This window comes from Euprymna scolopes, chromosome 11 (assembly GCF_053919585.1).
Source record: "Euprymna scolopes isolate OS-2025 chromosome 11, ASM5391958v1, whole genome shotgun sequence".
NCBI classification, from domain to species: domain Eukaryota; kingdom Metazoa; phylum Mollusca; class Cephalopoda; order Sepiida; family Sepiolidae; genus Euprymna; species Euprymna scolopes.
In genome coordinates, this window is record NC_136492.1 from 100,550,548 (window position 1) to 100,569,378 (window position 18,831).

Consider the following 18,831-nt stretch of genomic DNA (forward strand, 5'->3'; position numbering starts at 1 on the left):
GGGAAAAAGGAAAATATTTAGCCAGAGACAAAAATAATAGAGAAAATACCTAATAAGAGACTGAAAAAAAAAATATTTTACAATAAAATAAAATAGAAAAATATACTTTTAAAAGGAATGGCAGTGGTAAAAGAGTGGACAATATATATATATGTGTGTGTGTGTGTGTGTTTTTTGTTATAAGTGAAGTGAGATGAAGTGAGGTACTTACAGTGTAGTTGGCTGCTAAAATAAATAAAAATATTTGGAAAAAAAGTTCTTTCTTTGGTCTCTTTAGTAAAGAAACTGGAAGGCGAAATGTCGTCTGCCCGTGGGTGATGAGCATGCAGAGAAAAACAAACCTTTCGTAAACAAAATGTTATGTATTTCGTTTTCTGTTTTTTGTTTTTTAAACAAAATTCATCAGTATTAGAAAACATGTTTTTTTTTTTTCTTTTTGTTAATTTGTTTTTTAGAAGGGAGATGGGAAACTCATTTCTTTTCGAATTTTGTTTTATTTTTTTACTTCTGTTTTGATTGCACTGTTCGTATCAGCGATATGGAGAAAAAGAGAAAATTAATAACTTTTTAGTTTTTGTTTTTGTTCTTGTTGATGTTGTTTTTGTGAGAAAAGTCTCTTACTGTCTTTGCGCCTTTGCGATATGGTTCCTTTTCGTTGTTTTTATTATTATTATTCAAGGAAGAGATGTTTTGTGATCAGAAGGTCTGCGTTCTTTTGGGTCACCATATTTTAGAAGAAATGTAGGTGCATTACTCTCCTAATAATTATTTAAGTAATAATCACAAAAATAACAAAACACCTCCTTGAAACAAATAACAACAAAAGGGGTTTATTGCAAAAGAAAGACGAGATTGTTTCTTAAACTGAAAAGAAAGAAAGGGTAAAGGAATCTGCCTGGCTGGGTGTTCTCTGCTGATGGTAGGTGAGCGACGGATAGTAGTAGCCAGTGAGTAGCGGTGTTAGGAGTGCTGTGAGAGAGATCTGTTCTGGTCGTTGGCTGATGTCTTTCTGCCCAAATCAGCTGAGTTTCCAAAGGGCTAAAAATAGTCCTTTAGGGGACAACTAAATTCAATGCGCTCTGCCAACCGATTGGTTAGTTGTGCTTAATCATGTTGGCAAAGGGCATTGATCCGCATATATAAAATAGTTTGTTAACCGCTACAAAGCTTTTCCTTGCTGTACGTAGGGCATTTAGATTTACTCTAACCACATCACTTGTTGCAGTTTCCAATGCACGTAATCGATCGTTCAAAATTGAGGGAGTGTTCATATCTGATCCAAGTACAAGCTCATTTGGACTATAACCAGAATGAAAATTCAATGTGAAAGAATAAAATACCAAGTATGAACCTCTATATATTCTGAAAGTTCTATCTTTTGGCTTTCTAAATATTAAAATAAATATCACCTCTAACCCGTAGAGTTGTCTTTTCTTGACCCCCAAAGTTATGCCCTTTTGTGGATTCTTGCGGAAATTGTCAGCATATAAAGGGCAAAAAAAGTCCCACAAGATGAACCTCCCTGGCTTTCTTAGGTTGATTTTTGGATTTCTCTGTCAAAAACCCCTCAGAGGTGCAATTTTCTAGGCCAGAAACTAAATACTTTTTAAAAAATCTATAATTTTGTAATGATGGGTAGTCCCGTTACGACGCATCGCAACAGTTCTTTTTCAGCCTCTTGGCCTTATTTTGGCTGGGCTCAAAAACAGGGTTCCCATTGATTGCTGGGTCTGAAATTTGGTCGTTCATGATAATTTATGTATATCTTACAGAGGTCAAAAGGATAAAAAATTTTGAGGCAGGTGGTGAAATTTCGATCTTTTACTATATGATTTAGCATGGAATGTCCCATATGTATCTTTTTCATTTAAAGATAAATTTGTGATTAATAAATTATTTTCGACATTAACTTTTAGTAAAATGTTTTTCAATGTAGAAATGAAAATTAGAATTAATAAGTTTTGTTTTTGTTAACAATTGAGGTATCGGCAACATAAATTATTTTGAAGGAAAAACAATTAATTTTGATTTACCTACTGATTAATGATGTATTTTCATAAAAACAAATCAAGACATTAAGAATTTTAAGTTCTATCAGTGAGTAAGTAATAAGGGGTTCGATACCTTACTTGTTGATAAACAAGATATCTAACACCTTATTTCTTTAATAACAAAATCATGAACTTAAAATTTTTTTTTTTCTTTTTACAACGTAGTCACCACTTATCAAGGCCCGGAAGTCACTCGGGGATAAGGGTTATAATGTTCATGACTTTTCTTAAATATTTTTTTTTAATGGAAATAGGTCACAAATGAGTAGGTATAGCTTCTGCAAGGTCAGTTGAGCAACATGCGGGCAAGCGTTGTCATGAAGGAGAATTGGTCCCTTCATATTGACCAATTACAAGCACGTACATTGAAGCTTCTAGTGCATTTCGTCAATTTGTTGGTAGTACTTCTCCGCCGTAATCGTTCACCCGGGTTCAAGAAACTATGATGAATGAGACTGGCTGCAGACCACCAAACAGTCACCAAATTTTTTTTTTTTTTTTTTTTTATACTAATTTTCCGTTTTTTCTTTTAAAATATATTTTTTTGGCAGTTATTAGATTAGTGCAAAAAATAATGTTTTTTGGCATTCAACTTCAAAAGATCATACCTCCTTTCATAATAAACTTTACTAATTGAAATAAAAACCGTTAGAATCAACACATTTTTGCCAACGAGAAACAAGATTATTTATGCCTTTAGCATAAAAATCTGGAGTTCTGGAAGCAATAAAGTCATTGAAGGCCAATTCGGCAGCATCTTGGCTTTTGAAGCATTTTTTCACGCAGGAAATTGTTGATGCTTGAAAAAGTGATAATCGGTGGGCGAAAGGTCCGGTGAATACAGCGGGTGAGGCAGTCTCGTAGCCCAATTCGTTCAGCTTCTGCAAGGTAAGTTGAGCAACATGCGGGCAAGCGTTGTCATGAAGGAGAATTGGTCCCTTCATATTGACCAATTACAAGCACGTACATTGAAGCTTCTAGTGCATTTCGTCAATTTGTTGGTAGTACTTCTCCGCCGTAATCGTTCACCCGGGTTCAAGAAGCTATGATGAATGAGACTGGCTGCAGACCACCAAACAGTTACCATAACCTTTTTTTGATGCAATTTCGGCTTTGAGAAGTGTTGTGGAGTTTCTCCGTCATCTAATGATTGTGGCAAACTTCGCCGGTTTTCACAGAGGATCCACTTCTCATCATACGTCACAATCCGCTCAAGAAATGGGTCGTTTTTGTTGCGCAGAAGGAGTGTAGAAGACACCTCAAAACGACGATTTTTTGGATTATCATTCAATTCATGCAGCACCCATTTATCCAACTTTTTTACTTCCCTATTTACTTTAAATGGCAAACGACTTGAGTGGTCGACCTCGAGTTCAACAGCAACTTCTTGTGAGGTTTTGCAATGATCGGCTTCAATTAAGGCTTTCAAATGCTCCTTATCAACTGCAGTCGATCGTCCGTGACTGTCTTTATCTTCGAGGCTCTTGTTATTGTGAAATTTCTTCAACCACCGTTGTGCCACATGATTGTTAGTGGTTCCTGAGCCAAACCCATCATTGATATCACAAGCTGTCTTGGCAGCTTTTCGGCCTAGTTTGAACTCGAACAAGAAAATCGTGCGGATTTAAATTTTGTCCATGCTGTCGAAAAACCTACACAAAAATAAATGAAGAGATTGAAAACGGTAACGGATAACACAATTCAATAAAGCGAAAAACGCGCTTCAAAATGATATATAACATGGCTATATATATATCAATGAATTAATTCAGAAATAATATATAAAAGTAGCATATGTGAGAAAACGATATTGTTTTTGCACCAACCTTATATAAAAGGGAAAAACATTGATACATTTGCTCATTGAATTTATTTACCATATATTCCTTTTATCTATTTGATGCTGTAACATCATTTAGTGCTTATCAACTCTCATGGCTGCCAACATTAACTTGGTGCAATTCATTTAGAGACTGTATTCTTTTATGTGTGATTATCACTAAAAAAATGAAAGTTATCAACCAATTAAAGCAACCACAAAACATGAAATCCAGGTTCCTGTGATGACAAAACAAACTTATATTTGTTTTTATTTTTTAGTTTTTTTAGTTACATGGATTTTTTTTTAATTGCATTTAGTTTTTGTAATTTGCAATTGCTTTGGTTTTATTTTTATTTCAGTTTTGTTTGTAGTAGCCTTTGCATATGGGCTATAAAATTCAAAGAATGATTCACTTTTCAACAGTAAGGAATAATTTTTGATATTTTTAGAAAAGTGGGACAGATATCTTGGATATAACATAAAGACGATGAAAGAAATAATATAAAAAATAATGACAAAAATGAATAAATTAGATACTTCTACACTGTGTTGCCAGAGAGTTTTTCTTTTTTTAGTCAAAAAGTTCTATCAAACAAAGTGTGACAGTTGATAATACCGGACACAAATTAGTATTTAAAATTTTGCTTGAATTCATTTGGTTGAATGTATGATCTCACCTCATTAAAGATGTCTGCAGGCAAAAACCTGTTTGATAAGATAACTGACAGAAGAAAGATGAACACATGGATATGGTTACAATAAACAAAATAATGTAATGTTATAACATAATAAGAGAGAATGAAAATAAAAATATAGGAAAAAGAGTTTTTACTCTTTTAATGAGGTGTGAGAAAGGTAATTAGCATTTAATATACATTTTTTATGTTGATCAAAAGTTCCGTAAAGTTGAGTCATACTTAACCGTTGGATCTGTTATATTACTAATAAGTATATGGTAACCAGAAAAAAACAGATAAACACAGTATGGATTTTTAACTTATTACAATATTCATTTATTTTCTTATAATATTTCAAGTAAATGATCATTTGCTTAAGATGTCAACGAAGGTCAGTTTTAGTTCATAGTAGCATCAATACGGTTTTAATGCTCACCATGATAATAGCAGTAGTAGTGATATTTGTTCATCATTGTTTTTTGTTTAGTGTTGAACCATTATGTTGAACAAAGATGACGGTAGTAAATCAAATCAGTGAAGAATCAATGCAATTAAGATCTCGAGTGTTGAGTAATTCCTAAGAACAAAGATAGTGGTGAATAATCAATGTAGTCTGGATCAGTCGTTTCAAGACAGAGACTGACAGTGAACTGACTTGCATCCGAAATTCGATATTTTTATAACGAGGTCGGAGGCTTCTGATTAGTTGATTGTCCTAACTGTAGTTATAAATAAGATTGTATCAATGTTGGCAATCATATCCTCCATTATAATCAAAAACATTTTAACATTTTTATAGAAAAATATTTGATAAGATCATTATTTGTTCTCATGGAGAGATGAATGCATTTGATCTCAAGTGTTCTTCTTGTCATTTTGTTCTCAATATATAGGGTTATATCTATGATATTAATAACCATAGGTTGTCTTTGATTGTCAAGAACCAACACCCACGGCTAATTTGGGTTGTTCACTAGTGTCTGAGTAGTCATGTTTCAACTGACAAATATCTGTTTAGTGAGCTATGGATATTGTTTCAGGTGACAATGGTTCATTTAGGGAGCTGTGATCCTGTCCTGAGTGTGCTTGGATTCTCACTTATATAGAGATATTTGACAGGTGTTCGGTTTCCAAGGCAACTAATTCTGATTCACGTTAGATACAGAAATTCTTTTTGATGTTTTACCAAAAATAATTGTAATGCTAATAAACTAGATAGTGTTTACTCTTACTAGTGTGATGTGTTAAGAAAATCAATATGTAAATAATGAATTTAGAAAAAGAATATTTGGCTTTGAAACAGTCTGGAGAAAAAGGCAAAACGAAAAGATCCATGAAAACTAATAAATAGAAATGCACATCATGTGTTAACAAGCTTGCAATAGTGAGATAAGAAGCTAAGACGAATGACATCAGCTGTTTGCTGAGTTTTGAATTGCTATGACATGGACAGAGATGAGAGAGAAAGGTATTTAAGAAAAACATGAGGAAGAAAGATATGATATCTGCCAGGAAAAAAAGAAAGTTATATAAACAAGTGAATTTTGAACTATTGACAAGCATAAATATATTTTTAATTTTTTTTTTTTTTTACTCACGTTTACCCCAAACAAGGCATATATAAGGGGCTACTATTTGGGCCCATGCTTAGGGAAGATGAGCAAGATGTTGGTTTATGTTACATTTAAATTTCTACATCTCAGTACAGTTAGGGAAGCAGGCAGCAGGATGGGAATTCCAAAGCCTAGCTGTTCAAAGGAAGAAACTATTAAAGTAGAAAGATTTCTAGCATTTAGGAATCGCAATAGTGAAGGGGTGTGATTTTGTTGCTAAACAGGTTTGTTAGGGGTATGTATGTTGAGGAGGCATAAGTGCAATGAGTTCATCAGGGCACATTTCATTAAAATACTTGTAAAACAGGCATAGGGATGCAACATTGCGCAATGAGACAGGTTATTTGACAAAATGCGACCTATTAGATTGGAGACACTTCTTTGGACCCTATCCAAGAGGGAGAGACTAGCGGTAGATGCACCAGCCCAAATGTGGCAACAATACTCCATGCATGGGCAAATGGTGGCTATGTAGAGGTACAAGATATTTTCAGGTGTGAGTAATCTTCTAGCACAATAAAAGGAACCTACCTTCTTTGCAACAGCCTTTGCAATGTCCTCAATGTATTTGTTCCAGTTCATATTACCCGTGAATGTTAAGCCGAAGAGTTTGAAGGAAATATTCTCAGGTTACAGACAATATCAATTTCTGAGAAAAGAAACACTTTTCATTATTTTTTCATTGAATCATATTCTTATTTATTTTAGCATTAGCCTGTTTATATTCCTGTTTATTTTTAACTACTTGTTTTTATTTCTTTTACCAATTATCTTAGATTGAAGGAGATATGATGTCCTATCAAGAGAAAAATATATAAACAGATAATTGAACTTTGAACTGTTGCTAAATATGAATAGGTTTTCAGTATTATGAACTCTAAAAAAAAGAAACATTTTTCATTATTATTTTTATTGACTTAGATGATGCTAACATTAAATTGTTGATGCATTAACTATTTCCATTTGTGTTTCTTTGGCCAATTGTCTCATTTCATATGTTTCACTACAGACATCATTATAAAATTCAGAGAACATACCTACAAGCCAAGTTCCAGTAAAATATAAGTTAACAAGTGTCCGGTAATGATAGTATTCAACATATAATTGAAGGACTCACAAGGACGCTACATAATTGAAGTATTCATTTTGAATATTGATACAGCATATCACATTATTTGATGTCACATTAATTACAGTGGATCACACCAATAAGCCAAAGGGAATATTATGCCAACAGCAGCTGGATCCATTTTTGGGGCTGTTATGAGAGATTTGTTGGCAATTAAAGGAGAAATCCTTCTAGACTGAAGCAATTTTATTTTTTGTCTCTGTTGTGTTTGGAGAAATTGATGTCAGGATTATTGAATAACATAGAGCAAGTAGGCAATCTCATTGTATTTTTAAACACAATTTATTCATGGCAGAAACATTAAATTAATTACAGACAATATTGAATGTTCGCGATGTCTGCCATGTTGCTTTTCTCTCCTCTTAGCACTCACTAGTCTTTATGCGGATCTATAAGGGGTGATAACTATTACTTTCTTTATTTAGAGTTATTCCTCCTTTTATCGCTATAACACCTCCCCTTTGAAATATGATGCTTGTAGGATGTTTCATGTGGGTCTATTTGTTGAGTTGAAGTTGGTTTGCACCTTCATTGCGTCTTTCAGGTTGGATCTTGCTTTGTTTACTGCATGTTGCTTGAGCATTTTGAGGTAAAATATTTAATGGAATGCTTGTGTTATTTGATTATCTAATTGGCAGATATGAATAATTTGCATGTCTGACCCAAATAAATGATTGTACATCCACATCATACCAGAACAACGTACTATGTGAACATGTGTCCATTTTCTTTACCATTGTGGTAGTCTTTTGCCAATACAGGTTGTCCTGGTATGGAATTTAAGTGACCTTGCCCCATGATGGTGATTGAATTGATTTTCGATTGTCCTGTTTTTCTTGGGAATATTATTTGATGATGAACGAATAACATCCATTGGTAAACATATTTTTCTGTTCATCAGTGCTTCAGCAGGAGATTTTCCATTTGGGCAATTTGGATTTGAAGTAGCTCTGTAGCTACTTAGAAATATTTCTATGATCTCTTGAGTAGTTCCTTCCCTGTTTAACTTCAAGAGTGCTGTCTTAAATGTGTTGACAAAGCATTTGCTTGGCTATTTGATTGTGGATGGATAGGTGGATATCTGAGATGCTGATACCATAATCAGAAGATTTCAGGAACGGCCAATCTGCTGAAAATTTTTTGTAGTTTCTTTACAGTTTCATTTGAGGTAGTATGGTTCATCTGGAAGACTTCTGATCACTTACTGTGAGCATCAACAAATATTAAGTAGTGTTGTCCATTAATTGGTTCTGCAAAGTCCATGTGTAGTCACGGCCAAGGAGTTTCTGAGGTAGGCCATGCATGCAATGTTGTCTTCCGAGGAGACTTTGCAACCAGTTGACATTTGGCATAACTTTTTGAATGGAACAACACATTCTCCAAAAAGAAGTGTTCCATTGATCTCAAATAAAGATCTCTGAAAAAATGGTTGAAGTTGCATGTTTTTGGCCAGCTTGTAAGATGAAAATGTCAAACTTTCTATAATAATGGAGCTGCTGCTATAGCCTGCCTGGATCATCTTTGAAGTGACAGGTAGCAATCTCACTGTGGAAACCAGTGCAGAGACGACTTCAGGTTCCACAGATATAGCAGCAGTGACACTGTGTCTTCCACTACTTTTTAATAAGAAGAGATAAGTCTGGATAATGCATCTGCTTGGCCAGTTTTGCTGCTTTGTTGGTACTTTATAGAAAAGTTGTCCATCTTTGTAAGCAATTTGTTGTATAAACTGGAATTCCTTTCCTGGAACCAAAAATACTTATTAAGGGCTTGTGGTCTGTGGTCAGAATAAAATGCTGACCATATATAGTATTTTGTGAAATTTCTTTATCGAGTAGATAATTGCTAGGGCTTCTTTCTAAATTTAGCTATACTTTCGTTCAGTAGATATCAGCAACTTTGATGCATGTGTAATGGCTTTTTCGCTGCCATCAGGAAAAATATGTGATATTACTGCTTCGACTTCCTAGTCTAAAGCATCTGTTGCAACAGTAATGGATTGTAATGTGTCAGCAATAGATCAGAACTAAGAAGTGTTTTGATTTTCTGGAAAAATTTTTTGTATGTGTTTGACCAGTTCCATTTGGTATCTTTTTATAAAAGATTATTCAGAGGCCCTCGTAATTTGTGCAGTTCAGATACGAAGGAACCATAATGACTTATAAGGCCCAGAAAGGATCGTAGTGTTGCACCATCCTTTGAAGTTGCTATGTGTTTTATTACCTGACTATTCTCTGGCTCTGGTTTTTGATCATTTTTGTCAAATATGAATCCAAGGTATTTCACAGAAATTTGGAAGAATTTGTCTGATTTTAAGTGAAATCCATATTGTGGAATTTGATTTAGCATGGAAGTAAGATGATGCAGAAGTTTCTCTTGGAATGTGCCTGTAATGATAATATTGTATATTTGCTGATGATACAACGCTCTATAACATGCATAAGGGAAGAACAGATGTACACAAATCCAAGATGATGGCTGAATCCTTAGAAAATGACCTTCAGACTGTAGTGTAATGGGGACGAAAATGGAAGGTAACATTTTAATGCTAGTAAGACTAAGCTGCTCTCCTTTAACAATTACAAGAAGCCTTTTCAACCACTGATATTCATGACAAATAACTTCCTACGTGAGAATTCTTCCTTCAAACTTCTCAACTTAACATTCACGGGAAATATGAACTGGAGCAAACATATTGAGGATATTGCAAGAGCGGCTGTGAGAAAGGTGGGTTCCTTCTATCGTGCTAGAAAACTGCTGACACCTGAAAGTCTCCTGTACCTCTACAAGGCCACCATTCGCCCATGCATGGAGTATTGTTGCCACATCTGGATTGGTGCATCTACCACTAGCCTCTCCCTTTTGGATAAGGTCCAGAAAAGGATCTGCCATCTAATAGGTCCCACTTTGTCAACTAGGCTCCAACACCTGTCCCATCACTGCAATGTTGCATCCCTGTGTCGGTTTTACAAGTATTTTAATGAAATGTGCCCTGATGAACTCATTCCACTTGTGCCCCTTTCATGTACATATCCCGGACAAACCCGTTTAGCAACAAAATCACACCCCTTCGCTGTTGAGGTCTCTAAATGTCGAAAGTTTTCTACTCTAATAGCTTCTTCCTTAGAACGGTTACACTTTGGAATTCCCTTCCTGCTACCTGCTTCCCAAACTGTACTGATATGCAGAAGTTGAAATGCAACGTAAACCAACATCTTAGTCTTTTATAGGCATCGTCCCAATTAGTAGCCTCTTACGTCCTCCAATGGCAATATGCCTTGTTTGAGATGAAGGTGAGTAAAAAAACAAAAAAAAAAAACACATCAATGTAGGTGGAAAATCCTGGCATCCTGTGAGCATTGTATCCAGAGTTTGTTGGAATATTGCTGAAGTTGACTTAACCTCAAATGGAAGGCAGTTCAATTGAAATAATCCCTTGCAGGTGTTAATGGTGAGAAGATTTTTTGAATCTTCAACTCCATTTGTAGATATGCATCTGCAAGGTCCAGTTTTGCAAACCAAGTTCAACCATTGAGGTTTGAAAACAGATTTTCCAGTACGAGTAGTGGAGTCTCTCATTTAGTCCTGTACTTTTCCATTAGCCTTCTTCACAATGGCAAGAGGTGCTGCCCAAAATGAGTCATTTGTAAGTTGGATTATTCCTTGTAGGTGATCCAATTCTTTTTTTTACTGTAACTAAAGCCGCATATGGTACGGGACACTTTGGTCTGAAGACTGGCTTTGCATCTGCCTTCAGTTTTAAAGTCGCTTTAACTTTAGAACAACATCCAAGACTTTCTTGAAAAGCATTGCTGGTATTTGCCTTAAGTATGTTCTTAAAATGTGTTTCAGCATCTGCTGGAGCATTAATATTGAAAGAATTAAAAATCGAGTTCCGGAGAACATTGAAAAGATCAAGTTTTTCAATAAAATCTAAACCAAGAAGATTCAGAGTTGATGCATCAGAAATATAGCACACACCTGAAAATTGTTTTTCTTTGAAAGATATTGCATGTTAACTCACCAGTTAATTGTATCTTGTTTCCCGATGCACCACAAGCAACATGAGTTCTCTTAAGAGTTGGTTTTCCCAACAACTCCATGTTGGAAAGTGATATCCGAAGCAGTATCAAACTGAAAGGTCACTGGCTTGTTATTTATCTCAGCAAGTATATATTTTCTCCTAACTTAATTTATGTTAAAAGTGGCAAAAATTGAATTCGAAGTGGCATTCTAGAAACGTCTTGGTATTTTCTGTGTTTTTTACCTCTTGGCTGTGCAGTATTCACCCGAGAAGTGTTGTGGTTATTTTTACCACAAAATCCGTCGATGTGAACAGTGTTGACATGTGTGTCTTTTAAATGAACAAAAACTAGCATAGTGCATCTTCCCACATGACCAACAGGGTGTTGGAGGCTTCTTTCTATTTCCAATCGTGGATTTCTCTACCGATTTGATGTTGTTTGAAACCAATGGGTTTTGTTCTTGCACCATTGTTGTCTTTCGTTTTATATTTATTAGTCATTGACATTTTGTCGTCAGAATTTTTACCGTCATTTCTTTATCTTTATCAACCATAGACAGTAGACGTATGCATGTGTCTGCATCTTCTGGAGATTGTAAACCTGCGATGAAAATGAAGCATTTGAATTGATCCTCTGTCGGTGATTGCAGCCGAAAATTTTCGCATTGTACATTGACAATTCCAGCATATTTGACAAAATCGTCTGTAGCTATTTTCTTTAATTTCAAACAGTTGTAACGAATATTAAAAAAGGATGCTGACGCACCAAAAATGTCTGACAACTGTGCTAACATTTCATCATATATGAAATCTGTTTTTTTCAGAAGAATAAAACTTGAACATCTTTCATGTTCTGCTGTGCTCGATTTGCGAAGTAGTAAACACAATTTTCATGTGTCGCCCATGGATGCAAACTCGTGTTGAAACGTATTTTTCCACCATCCATACCACACAGTAAAAGTTTGTTTTGAATCTGGATTAAACGAAAAATCTGTTATTTTGCTTGCTATGGTGTCCAGAGAAATTGATTTTGGTGTTTCAATTGTTTGTGAAATTGTGCTGATAAAGTTTCAATTAAACTGTTTTGAGCCTTAAAAAATTTAGCTTGCTGGTTTCACAATATTTTATCCAATAAATTTTGATCCATGATGTAAATAATTTGTTTTGTTTTCCTTCTTGTTTGTGCACAAATTTTTTTTTTTTTTTTTTTTTGTGTACACAAAAAAGTTATTGTGGAAAAAGTTGTTTTTTTTTTTTGTGTGTTCACAAAAAATTTATTGAGCAAAAGATTTTTTTTTCCCCCGTTTGTGCAGAAAAGACTTTGCGAAAGTTTTTTTTTTTTAGACCCTGTGCGTTTTTTGTTTTTGAGATCTGGTATTTTATCCAATCTCATCTCATTGCCAAATTTTGTTGTGTTTGGAGAAATTGTGATTATTGGATAACATAGAACAAGTAGGCAATCTCATTGTATTTTTAAACATAATTTGTTTGTGATGTTGCTTTTCTCTCCTAGCACTCTAGTCGTTCTAAGGACCTATAAGGGGTGATAATTCTTACTTTTTTATTTAAAGCTTTTTTCCCTTTTATCGCTGTAACAGTCTCTAATCCAATCTGCTCCCCTTTCTTGTAGAGAAGCTTCCCCTCCTCATTGAAAATCGACTTTGTATGTAAATTTGTACTTGTGGGGTGTTGAATAGGGATAGATGCAATTCTAGCAAGACAAAGTTCATTATTAAATATTATGTTTGTTGTGAAAAGTTGCAAAGATTTAATGTCAACAGTTACAAAAATAAAATATTTTCAATAGATACATTTTTTAAAAATACCATTTAATTTGATTTTCATTTTACATATTTTTATTTCTTAAATGCATCTTTAATGGTTTATTTTTGCCTTGCTAAAAGAATTTAAACATTTTACACAATTTTACTGTCAAATTACAAGATTTTCAAATAAAAATTGTAGATTGATTTTTTAAATTTTTTTTTTATCAGGTCCGAAAGAATTCTATATTTGCATAAATTATCAACTGCAAATCTTTACGGTAAATATTATTTTAGTTCTATTAAATTTTATTTACACAATTTTGAACAAATTTATTGCTAGGCTGTATTTCATTTTTTATTTTTTCCAATCTTCTTGTTTGGAAAGTTATAACTTTGGGATTATAGTCTATATGCATATGTAGGCTTGGAAACACTTGAGTGCTGAGTTATTGGCACATTAAAGAAATCCACATTCTTTATTATAAATATCTAAAACATACAATGTGTTTGGTAGTGCACTGCATATGAGATGGATAAATATTATCCCTCTAATCGAATCATAGGTAAAATAAGTCTGGATTTGGTATTGCCACATACACTAATAACACCATGAAAAAATGACACCAATAAATATGAAATTTGTGGGGTCCAGAAGAAAGATCTAAGAGTCATAATTGGTAGAGGCTCCTTTAATAGCTAACAGAGGAAACCCAGTTAGCATTCTGAGAATATAAGACAACAGATCAAATACAAGTAAATAAATATGAACAAGACAATCCAAAAACCACACAGAGAAAGTAGCCATAAAGGAAATTAGACGAGCAATAATGGAGTGCTGTTGCAAATGCACCCCCCCATTCACACAAAGAGGCTCCTTTACATGTATAGAACATAATCCCCAAATTATGCTACCAATTTTCTCAGCACCTTGTATAGCAATAAAGGTCGACTGGAAAAGCTAGTATAGACTTGAATTTGTCACTTTCACAGCCGCTTATTTCTTTATTTAAAACTTAATTAATCCATAAATCCATGTTAGATTTCTGCAGCTAAAATTTTTACTAAATAAAATCATAATGTAGACATGCTGGTCTTCACAAAATATGAACAATGATACTGAATTTATTCTCGTAACTCAATTAGCCACCAAAATAAGACCATTAAAAATTTGTCAGAAATTAGAAAATTTTCTGATGTGTTATTTATTTAGAAGCCAATTTTAATAGTGCCAAATGGAAACTGCAAGCAGGTGAACAATCCTTAGAAATGTATTGTCATGTTGTAGTAAATGAATATTAATGGGAGCAATTCCACAAATTAGAACATCTATATATATATAAAATGCTAAAGTGGTGCGCACGTTTTTGTATGTCCAGTAAAGGCTTTTTTCGCCAGGGTTCTGGGGGGGGGGGGGTTACTATGTTTAAAACTTTTTATATACTCCCTAGATTATAATATCTACGATTTGCGTATGGACGTTGTCTCTAGATTTATTTTGATTGACTCTTATAAAATTCCCGCTATCCTTTTGCGTATTTGTTGGTCTTTTTTGTATAAAGCAAAACTCATCAAAGCAAAGCGTCAGCGGCCTTTCTTGCTGGGACGTCTTGAAAGCAATTAGCTTTGATCAATGTGAGGAAAACCCTTCATATCAGACAATTGCTATTCATTGAAAGTTTACCTTCTTTCTGGGGAGCTTTGTTTCCCCAACATTATGGAGAAACAAATAAATGAAACAGCGAGAAGCTGAACTGGCCTTCAGCCAACTTTTTGCACCTGCGTATTCACTTAGCAAGTCAACTTTTTGATTGACATCGCTAAATTTGAACGCTTTTCACTTCCTATGGCCTCGTAGCGTAGCAGTAAGATGTCATGTTTTCTTTCACTTTCTTTTCTGCCTTCGGGTGTGTCACGAGTTCAAGCCTCCCTCCCTACTAACACTTTTTTTTTTTTTCTTTTACACCTCCAAACACCCGGGCAACGCCGGTTACCCCCACTAGTACCTTCCTATAAGAATATATCTTAACTTTTATTGCCTTATTGTTATACTAAAAACAGAAAAAAACTTTAACTTTAATAATGTTCTTTCTTTTACTTGCTGAAGAATAAAAATCTGAGTTACTATTTTAGATTAACACCATTAACTTTTTTTTTTTTTTTATTAAACCGTTAGCAATAGACAAGCTACTAAACTAATTAGGGAATGCATAAAACTTAAGAATATCATGATAGTTAACCAATACAAAACTCCAAAAATGTGACAATGATATATGTTCATTCACACAATTCTGAGGCAGCATGTTCAGGACTGCGGAAGGAGATCACTGGTACATCTCTGAGCAAACATCAGTGTGATTATGCAGAGAGTCTAATGTGAATGTATATCATTGCAAGTTTGGTCTGTTTAGGGCAGTATTTAATCATTGTGGTGGAGCAAGAACCATGAAATAATCTGTAGGCAACAGAAGCAACTGTTATATTCCAATGAGTAGACAGCAGATCTAATCCAAGTATATCATATATTCCAGAGGGAACAGGGTTACAGCAAGGAGTATTTAGTATGTATATCTGATGGCACAGCGATGTAAATGCTGAAGAGAATCAGAGAACACTTTGCCAAAGGATTAAGTGAGCCACTGGAGTGAAATGGGACATGCATTGAAAACTTTTGTAATGAATAGAAAATTCAACTATTTTCTTTTTAATTACAGGGGATAGAAATTATTATTTTTTTTTTTTACAATGTGTTTTTAGAACTTATTACACAGAAGAAGCCTTTGTAGTTAAAGAAACACAGTGGGATTTTTTTTTTTTTTAAATTTTATTTTTATGAAAACAGAGTAAAACCATATTTTGAGCTCATCATATTAACAAGTGTCAATTTTTCTTTAAGACAGGACTATTTTTAAATGTGTAGACACACAAAACCTATGCTCACTAAATTAGGAAAGCGTTAACATTATTTTGCTAAAAATAAATTATACCAGACATTTCCTGTCTTTTCAATAATCATTTTTTGTTCTTGTTAGCTGCTTATATTAAGTGGCTTCATGTCTTATCTGAAGTGATTTCCATGAATTTTTTTAAAAAGCTACTTTCTATTTAATTATATTACAATTTATGTATGATTCTATGATTAATCTGCATTTTCTTGCTTTTATCATTTTTGTCTTTTCATGTTAAACTAGCAAACCTACCTGGCATCACTCGTGTTTCTTTAATTACAAAGATTACAGAGAAAAAGTAAAAACACATTCTGCATAATATTATAATGTGAAAGACCCAGAAATAATTATAAAAGAATTATAGCCATATTATTATTTTTTATTTAACTAAGACCTAAAAATTTAGCCACTCGTATTTATAAATCAATACATAAATAAGATAAAAATCCCTGTCTCTCTTTGGTCAACAGTTTTTTAACTAAAAGGCATAAAAATAAAGTCAGGTAAATTTTGAACTTTGAATTCATTAATCATCAGATGTTCTTGAATATATTAATGATAGCTTTTTCATTGTATAATTTATTTATAGAAAATTTTTAAAAATCTATGTTTAATTGCCTTGATCATCAAAGTTTGTATGTTTACGTCAATTAAAAAGTTCAGTTTTTACAGTAGAAACAAAAAAAAGTGGTTTGTCTAACTCTGAAAAAAGTTGAACCTAACGTAATCTTTGATTCCGTGTACATTTTCTTTTCTTATATTATCTACATATGAAGCCAATGAATATGCTTGAAATATAATTGTCTACATAAAAAGTGGGCCCTATTTTATTTTAGGATAGTAAAGTAAGATTAAGAAAAATATTTGTTTAATAATCTGATTTTTTTTTAATTAGGAGCTGTGAGACAAATGTGTTATGTATTTGCAATGTTTTCATTTTGTTTTTGAAATTTTAATATTAAATAGTTTTAATCTAAAAAACATCAAACAAGTGGAATGCTTTTGATGTAGATTGGTGTGTTTCAGTTGTGACCTTATGAATTTTAGAAACTTGCAGATTCAAAAATTGTTACAATATTTAATTCTTTTTTTTTAACTTTTAATTTTATTTGCAATGAATTAAATTGATGTCACATATTCAATAATTTCTTGCAGATGGATGAACAAGAAGATACAAAAAACAATGGAAAACAATACAAAAGCTACAATGCAACTTGAAAATCTTTTTGATCAACAAAATGCTGGAAATGCTACTGCTGCTATATCAAACAGTGCTGACAATCCTGATATTCAACCTGTAGATAATTCTTTAACACCAAGAAAATCGATGGCCGAACTAACCAAACAACTATTAGTTAATACAGCAAATAGTTTGCTTCCACACCCACAAACTGCACAAACATTATCGCAACTTGAAAATACAGAAGCACAACCTCAACAACCTCAGTTACAACAACAGGAAGAGCAACAGCATTCTGAAACAGCACAACAGTTGATGCTGCAGCAATCCCAACAAAATGAACAGCAACAGCAACTCCTTCAATTTCCATCACAGTTGATGGACAGCTTAAATTCTTCATCTGTATTAGGTCCTTCTTTGCTCCATTCTAGTTCTGATTCGTTATCTAGCAATATCAATCAGTCAGTTGTTACTTCTCAGGGAATAGCCAATCCAACACTTGCTAACTTGCATCATGATGAATCTGGATCAATCAAGAGGATGATGGGTGACAAAGGATGTTACAATGCACCTTTCATGATGCAGAAGCGTCTTCGAACACATCGAGAAAAAATGAAACGTGGCCCCAAAGAGAAAGATTTTTTCCGTTGTTTTCTTTTTTGTTTGCCAGACATGTATGCAAAAATGCCCAAATTTACATCATGTGACCCATTAGAACAAGAAATAGTCAGATCTTATCAAATGCAGGGTTACGGTAAGAAACTTTCTTTATTATCAATACTTGCCTAATTACATTCTAATGACTTTTTTTTTTTTTTTTAAGGCCTATAAACTGAAAATTAGAGAAAGCCTGTAAAAAAAACCGTTTTTTTGTCATTGAATAAATATTAATTTTTGTCTGTTGAGAGAGACTATTACAATTTCTTTTTTATATAAGAATTCAATATCAGATGATTATGATTTAAATAAAAATTTGCAACTTTTTCATTGCTGTCAATCAGAAAATATAGTATATTTTTATCCTTATATTTCTCAAATTTTGATTGTCCAACACCCTAAGCTTGGATTATTAAAGTAATATTGTCTGAGACTAATAACACCAATTTTTTCAGGATCATAAACCAATGAAGTGAACAATTATAATGGTTTAAACTAAACTGCGCACACCCCATTTCTGTCTTTTTTTTTTTTTTTAAGGTCACATACTTCATTTTTACGTTCATATCAACTATTACCTTCCAATGTTTGTGTATACACATAATTATTTATCTCCTCCTCCACTAACACACAAAAAATAATTCCTTGCCTTTATGTATTGTGATTTTCATTATTATTTATAACTTTAATAGTTACAGACTGCTATAATTAATGTTTATAGCTGATTAAAAGTAAAGTAAAATTACATGAGCTTCAGAGGTGGGGGTATGAATTGAGTTCTTCAATTTTCTTAGGCAATACCAAGGTCCCATTAGTTGAAAATATTTGCTAAAATCCATTTTTTAACAACTTATCCGGCAACTAATTCTATGATTTCAAAAAGACCGAATGAAATAAGTTCTAAGAACTTCTGCCATTACTAACCAGCAGAGTGTTGCCACTGTCGATCAAGGCATGTGCATGCAGC

General features: G+C 33.4%; 1 protein-coding gene across 5 annotated transcripts in view; it reads left to right on the top strand.

Annotated features, from left to right (window-relative positions):
• LOC145287995 (uncharacterized) overlaps positions 1 to 18,831 on the top strand; it is a 77,828-nt gene that overhangs the window by 25,336 nt on the left and 33,661 nt on the right. For 3 of the 5 annotated variants that reach the window (XM_080135991.1, XM_080135993.1, XM_080135992.1), the window contains exons 2-3: positions 13,311 to 13,360; positions 17,183 to 17,961. In XM_080135991.1, coding sequence (XP_079992117.1) covers positions 17,187 to 17,961 — 775 coding nt within the window. In that variant the 5' untranslated portion in view covers positions 13,311 to 13,360; positions 17,183 to 17,186. The remainder of the gene's footprint in view (positions 1 to 13,310; positions 13,361 to 17,182; positions 17,962 to 18,831) is intronic. The other 2 variants (XM_080135994.1, XM_080135995.1) reach the window with 1 other exon arrangement.